The sequence below is a fragment of the Lipophrys pholis genome (assembly GCF_963383615.2).
Source record: "Lipophrys pholis genome assembly, chromosome: 16".
Classification (NCBI taxonomy): Eukaryota; Metazoa; Chordata; class Actinopteri; order Blenniiformes; family Blenniidae; genus Lipophrys; species Lipophrys pholis.
In genome coordinates this window covers 7,994,739-8,002,176 of record NC_137634.1, presented here as the reverse complement: position 1 = coordinate 8,002,176, position 7,438 = coordinate 7,994,739, and the positions used below count along the sequence as shown (strand labels likewise).

Sequence of the window (7,438 nt, the reverse complement as noted above, 5' to 3'; positions counted from 1 at the left end):
GACGTATTCCTCTTTGTTCCTGAGGAAACATAGATGTTCCACTAGCACAACCCATCGATGTCTCCAGGTGTGTCAGGATCTCCCTTTTTTTGTCACTTTCCCTGTGGGCTCTACTCAAGGGCCCTCTTGGCCATGTGTCCATCTGGTCAATCTAAGCCCACACTCGTTCTATCTCTATCAGTCGCTGCCCTCTTTGTTTCCACAGCTCCTCATTACAAATTCGTCTTGGCCGCCAAGTCTGCAGGCTGCTCCTCAGGCTCTTGTTGATACACACCTGCAATTTCTGCTTCAATCCCTTGGTCAGCATCAACTTCTAAACAATACCCATCCCAGAAAGTCCAGGTACCAGGGGAAAACCAGGAAGGCTCAGAGAGAATATGAAAACTCCCAACATTAACTGTAGGGTAGAATACTTGCATAACTAAAACGGAACATAATGAAAAATGAGTTTATGAATAAAAGGTTGATCAACAAGTGACTTTACACCACAGAAACGGCTTTAATTCATCCACACGAGGCTTTATAACATACAAGAACTACAACAGGCATGAAAAATGAGCAGTTTATTATAACACACAGACACCGTATATACAGTCACTCTTACAGTTAAATCCTGAAAACTGGCTGCATTGGATACAAAGTTGGACCAAAGTATTATAATTGTCAAAACACACCACATGCTCATATACATCCTTTACCTCTGGACACTTCACAACATACAGAGTAGATCTGAGCATGCCAGACTGCTGAAAAAGGAAAAAAAATAAAAATAAAACAAACACGTACTTTGCATAATACTGTACAAACTTCTATTGCATATTGACGTACTGTACAAAAAAACAGCCAAACTGCCCGGAGTAATATAGAAAACATTGACCATTTGAAGCCGGTTTCATCACACAGCAGATCGACTAAATAACAATAATGTAGGACTGAAGGTGTTTGAAGTGGAGGCTGAGCCACAAAATTCCCACCTGGTAGGGTCCCGATCATGGAAATGTGTGAAAAGCACCTCTGACTCAACTGTGCTAAGGCAACCATAAACGTTTTTTTTTTCCCCCCTCATGTAAAAGAAGAAGAAAAAACAAAAAAAAAGGCAACAAAATCAGCTGGAACAGTAACTGAGCTGCCATGTGAATGCAAGTTCGGACTTGGATCGTTTAATGAATCTGGCACTTCCTGTACAACGTACGCACCATAAAGTGTTGTCTGTGCAGATTAAAACAAATGTAAAACTGTACATGAACAAAAAATTTTAAATAAGAAAAGGAGAAGAGGAAGACATGTTGAAGCTGTGTTGGGGCCCACTCAGTCAGTCAACAACCTCTCATTTAATTAACTAGACAATAAATTACAATGACACAGACTGGAACAATGTTCTTTAAAGCGTCACTTCAATGACTGAAAGCACCTAAAGTACTTCCTAACATGGGTGAAGTGACCCTTTACCACCAGCTATGCAAATGTTTTATCAAACTGCTGAGTAATAACTGTGATCATGACATAATTAGCTCAAGACAAAACAGATTAAGGAATCATTACCCGCATAATTACCTCAGACCATTGCTTGTATCCCTCAGAGTTTGTGACGGCCTCACATGTGATGAGAGGGTAGCATCAATTCATCCAATGGGATGGCAGATGTGGCAGGCCTGAAACATCTGGTCTGAGGTACTTAAACCCCCCCCCCCCCCGTCAAGTAAAAACCGACAACACGTACCACCAATCAAGTAAAAATGATCATAAAACTTTGAATTGGAAGATTTCGTCAGTCACGGCAGATCAGGTTAGGCCAGATCATAGTAATCTATTGTCTTTAAAATACATCTCTCAGATATACTGTACATACCTAAAGTATGAAAATAGTAGTAGATTGAAGAATTCAGTAATTTTTAATGTTTTTGGAGAAAGTTTTTACATTAGGGGCACCAAAAAAAAAAAAAAAAACAGCTAAAACAGCAAAACACATTTACAATCTTAATTTTATAAGTATTTACAAAAACAAATAGCTTGTATCAAAAGTATAGATCTGGTATGAGCCTGTGGCGTACCTGGGACATAAAGTGGATTATTCCCGATGAGCTGAGCTTCAGCACACACACAAGGCAGCGTTGTGGTGCTGTGACAGGATCCCGCTCTCCTCCGACGAGCTCCTCTCTCTGTTTTCAGTTTGGGTTTGTCGAGACTGTTCGCTCTGCACTTTGCCTTGAGGGGTCTTCTGGGGCGGACTTTTGCCGGGGGGGCGGCCGGGCCTGCGGTGAGGACCTTTGAGTTCGGGGCCGGCGTGTGGACAGCGGCGGGGCCTTTTTACCGGTGGAGCCGGAGAAGCACAGTCCGCTTGGGTTGTTGGGTCTTGCTTCTCAAAGACATTCGCGGGGCTGTCAGCAGGGGGCAGTGTGACCCTCACAGAGGCAGGCAGGAGCTGAGTGGTGGCACAGAAAGCGGCTGCGTACAGGCCAAACCCTTGTTCCAGAGTGGTGCTCTCTTTGAATAGGGAGGGAGCGTTCAGTGTACCACTCCGCTAAAACAAAACAACGAAAAAACAAAACAATGGAATGTCAGTTAAAACTAACAGTCATCATCTAATATTTATTTTAATCGCAAAAACACATATATAAAGGAATAATATCTAATAACTTTAGCCAAAGGTTGTTATTTATCACCCTAACGCTGATATGACACACAGATGAAAGTTGTTACAAAATGGACAAGGACTAAATTCATGGACACAAAACAATCCACTAAAATGGGATTCTTTTAGAAGTTCAAATGAATCTACACTGACTTTTTGGCATTTTGCATGCACAAGTGGCAAATGTGTGTTCTACAGAATGCAGACAGTAAATGCTGAATAATGAGTTACAATGATTATGATGATATAGGAGGTAACCGGGAAGGTAGACACTGTTTTCCATCTTGTTGCTCTTTAATCAGTATTCTCAAAGTTGTTTATCTCGCGTTTCTATACTGCAATAACAGGTTGATGTGTTCAAAAATACCATCTTTCCATACGAATAAAGCATATTATATGTGCTTTAATGCGTCAGTTCCTTTTCTTGTGTTAAAACCTGAAGGAACTAGAAGAATCTGTGAAAAGCATCTGGTCATTGTCTCCCTCTACTGGCAGCTGTGACAAGCATCAAACAGGGAAACTGGAGACTGAAGCCAGTGCATTTCTCTTTAATCCTCTAAAAGCAGCCGATCGTGGCCTTGAAACTCACCCACTCAAACGCCATTTAAGATTCTTCTTAAATTCCCCACAGTGGAAATATCTGGGTTTATTTAAAGTTTTGATGTGTTAAAAACCTTTATTGATTTAAGAAATGTCATTCAGGCTGGCTGAGCCGAGTATTATATCTAGATATAAATTGATTTTTAATTTGAGGAGGAAGTTTGGGATTAACTATCGCCAGCCAATAAAGAGTTTCTTGTTTGTTTGAACTGGTTATTAAAATAAATACGTGCTCTATTTTCCTACTACTTCAACAAATGTGGCTCATAATGAAAACAAACGTTCTCAAGCAGGTTAAATCAACTGTGTGGAAAATCAAATCTTTTTCTGAAAAACACTTCAAATTGATTAGCAAATTCCACAAGCCTAGCCTGGATCTTGAGCTAGGTAACTTTGCAATTTGATGGATTTTTTTTTATTTTTTATTACTGAGCAGTCACCTCACTACCACTCCAGGCATGTCCATCCCTCATGTTCTTCTTCATATATCTCATCTTCTTCATAAAATATGCCATCCTCATGCTCCGCCTGTTGGCCCCGAAAACAAAGAGTACTTTGGTGAACCGGCGGTCCCTGGGTTTGGCTTTAGGCAGCAGCTGCTGGTGTCTACCATCAGCAAATTAGCTGATAAAAGGTATAACATGCAGAACAGTGATCATAAAAATGGACAGAAATATAGAAAAAGGACAAAACAGTGAACGGTGAACAAACAAACACACAGACAGCCAGCTTATTTTTGCAATTGTCAGCGTGATCCTGAGGGACACAGAGTGTCTCTGCAAAACATCCATCACGCTTGTGAAGCTCATCCTGGTGACAATTTTCAAAGAAAGACAAAAGAGGCGAAGCTTCGGCACTGACCTTCGGGGCCTCACATGTGTTATAAGGAGTTCCTGGGAAAGGAACGTGGTCAATTCCCGTAGCCAAGTCCACAACTACCTCGTCTAAATGCATAGGGATGGGCGGGCCACTGCGTTCCTGCAGGGCCAGAACGATGACTGTTGTGTTGTCTGCACGGAGCATGCGTTCCTGCCAGAATAGGAGAGCTGTGCATCCCAGGCGGCGGGCGCAAGACATTCCCTTTGGACCCTGAAAGAAATCAAAAGTAAAGGAGAATTCTTTTTTTTTGGCATATTTTAAAATACATTAAAACAAATTCAATCATATTTTCCTGATATTTAGGGAGACTTTTTAAATCCATGACCCAGTGTTTCTCAAACTTCACCAATGAAGGGAGTGTGGGGCTAATCTGCTTCGCTGTCATGTCAAAGTAATTCATTATAAAGTCGATTTCTAGAATCCAGAACTTTTCATGGCTCTGGCTTTTGTATATTGATGAGCTTGATACACAGTTTGATTTAGAGACAACCTAGAATGGGACTCAAACTAGAAAAGTTTGGAAACCACTGCTTTAAACACAAAGTGAAACTACACAGAAAACTATGTATCTATGTCAAAACTGCTGTTACATACCACCATTTTATCATGGCTGTAGCACATGTTAACAGCATTTTTGGGTGGCATCATATTCCACAGCCCATCACTGCCCAGAATTATGTAACGATGGCGCTTGGGGTCAAGGGTCATGACAGTGGTGTCAGGCTCTGGAGAAACCACAAACTCCCCACTGTAGAAATCGTAGCTCCAGAGATCACCTGTCAACACAAGACATTACGGCCAATGAGCAACGAGACAAGAAAATGTAATGCTTTTGTGTAAACGTTAAAACATCATCGGTGTTATTACCAAGGGATCGGGCTACAGCCAGGAAAGGGATCTGGTCAATGACTGTACTCCTCCTCACAGGGCCGTTATGCGTCAGCCTGGGTCTCTTCCACACAACACGATTCACCCCAGATTTCTTCATGACACTGAAGTGACAGGAACGACAACAAACGTCGGCACAGCGAGATCATGCACGACAGATGACGCAGCGCCGGAGGAACCAACGGTCACAAACGTGTCTCATCTCCACGTGACATTTTGTGGCCATCTGACGAAGCGCGATCTCGTCAACCTTGAAGATCTGTTGGGTGACTCACCTGCCACCCAGCCGTTCAATCCTCTCCTTTTCTTTAGGAAGTTCCGGTTTATGGTCTTGTGTGACTTCGAGCGCCTGGAGTGTGATATCAGACTCGTTTTCCTTCACTCCGACCACCACCGCCGAGTCTCCGACGTGAGCTACATACATGTGAACTCCGCGGATCACTATTACGCTGGCAGTGGTGCCTGATGTACTCGGAAGGCCAGTTATGGTTTTCGGCCACTCAGCTGTTGAGAAAAAGGGTGAATACAAAGATCACTTATGCAGATATATTTAAAGACTTTTTTAATGACCAATACTGTGTCTTGGGTTATGATTAATGAACAAAGACAGTTGAACTTTTGGAGTTGTTTTTTTTTTTTTCTCAATTATGCATGATAATGCATTTTTAAGCTCGCTTACCTTCACTACTCTCCATCCTCAAATAATTATAGTGTAGTAACTACTCATTTATGCAGGAACAATTATGTGTCGGTCTGATATGGTTTGTGTTATGGATGTAGTTATTTTGCAAAAAAGGTGCAAAATCTCTTTTGTGGTACTCCACAGGGTTCTATCTGTGGGACCTTTTTTTTTTTTGCTGCAGATGACAAAAAATTGTATCCATAGCATGCAGCTCTTGTGACGGATTCAGAATAAATCCTTTTAACCTCATAGTTGTCTGAAATGTTTGAATACTCTCAGGTCACGGGAACGTACCAGAGACAAAATCTTCAAGTATGGTGAAGCAACAAAAAAAATGTGTGTTATACATTTAAAGCTTATTATCATCATTCCGTCTGTTCCAATAATAAAAATCCAGGAATGTAATTCCATAAAGCAGGATTAAAAAAGTTAAGATCCATGTTACGTTTACTTTCAGGCTTTATTCAGGACACAGGTTTGTCTCTATTCTACAACATAGCCTCGACACAGATTGAGTTATTTGGGTTGTCTGGTCAGGGTTAGGGATCTCTAAATGCATTTGCTGCAATAAATAAAAAAATAATAATAATCTTCTTATATCTGTTGACACGATGAGCAGTGTGGGTTGAGTGGACTTTAAATAATGCCAGGTGACAGCTGGCTGTGTTGATATGTGATGGGGCACAGGACCGGGCCCCATGTGACACAGATTGACATGGATCGATGTCAATACTCGTGATGAATAAAGTGGATTTGCTGGACTCACGTAGCTCTTTCCACATCGCGTGGTGACAGGCGATGAAGCCTTTCCGGAGTGCAGCGCACACCTCGCTGTGATCCTTGGACCAGAACCCCCGCTGTCTTTTTAACAACCCCCACAGGTTCTCCCGGGCGAAGTGTGCCGCCTCTCTCCCACCGTGACCGTCAAACACGGCGAAAAACGCCACCGACCTCCGGGTGTCGACCACATGCTCCGCGTCTTTCCCCCGCGATCCTGGCGCGCTACTGCCGTTCTCGTCGGCGGAGAGACTCTCCACCCACGCCGCCGAAGCTGGCCCCGATTCGTGAGCGTGCGTCTGATTTTCAGTCTCTTTCGCCGATTCCCCCTCCGCTCCTCCCCGAGACTTCGGATCATCCTCGGCTGTAGACGGCGTCGGCGGCGGCTCGTACTCGATCCTGATCTCGACAACATCCTCCATGTACTTCCTCCCTCCCTGCTCGGAGAATGCACTCATGCGAAATACGATCGCGTCGTCCATGATCGCGAACGGCGAACCAGCAGCTACCTAAGCGACACAAGTCTGCATGTAGCAGCTAACTACACCGCGGGGGCTGAAATTTTGAACCGATTTTGCCGCGATTGTGTCGCCGAAGGCTTCCTTCCTTTTTGTTTATCTTCTCCGAGACGTCCCGCTGTACGTGATGACGTCACGCTCCTCTACCTATCAACCAGGCGGCGATGCTGCGTTCACGGTCGCTCGGAAACTGTGCTTTTAAATTTAAAGACCGTCATATTAGTAAAACCAGTAAGAACCATGTCCCCGTGCTCGGGACTGGTGCGGGAGTAATTATGATTGGAAAATCCGACAATAAAAAATAATAAAAATAAACAGCCGCCTAGGATAGTGATCTTTGCGCCTTGCTTCTGTAGAAAGCACAATAATAAATCATGTACATTTGAATTTATTGTATCTATTAAATTGGAGCTGGTTTTAGAACTTTGATATCAATATATCAATAAAAATTTCCCAAAGCGT

At 42.9% G+C, this 7,438-nt stretch overlaps 1 protein-coding gene across 1 annotated transcript; it reads right to left on the bottom strand.

Annotated features, from left to right (window-relative positions):
* Positions 1–476: 476 nt before the first annotated feature.
* LOC308121791 (protein phosphatase 1D-like) lies at positions 477–7,115 on the bottom strand. Its single transcript, XM_080483270.1, has 6 exons — positions 6,448–7,115; positions 5,275–5,503; positions 4,979–5,103; positions 4,706–4,887; positions 4,094–4,321; positions 477–2,521 (listed from the first exon to the last, which is right to left on the bottom strand). The coding sequence occupies exons 1-6, from the start codon at positions 6,938–6,940 to the stop codon at positions 2,090–2,092; spliced, it is 1,689 nt and encodes a 562-aa protein (XP_080339396.1). The 5' UTR covers positions 6,941–7,115; the 3' UTR covers positions 477–2,089.
* Between the last annotated feature and the right edge of the window lie 323 nt (positions 7,116–7,438).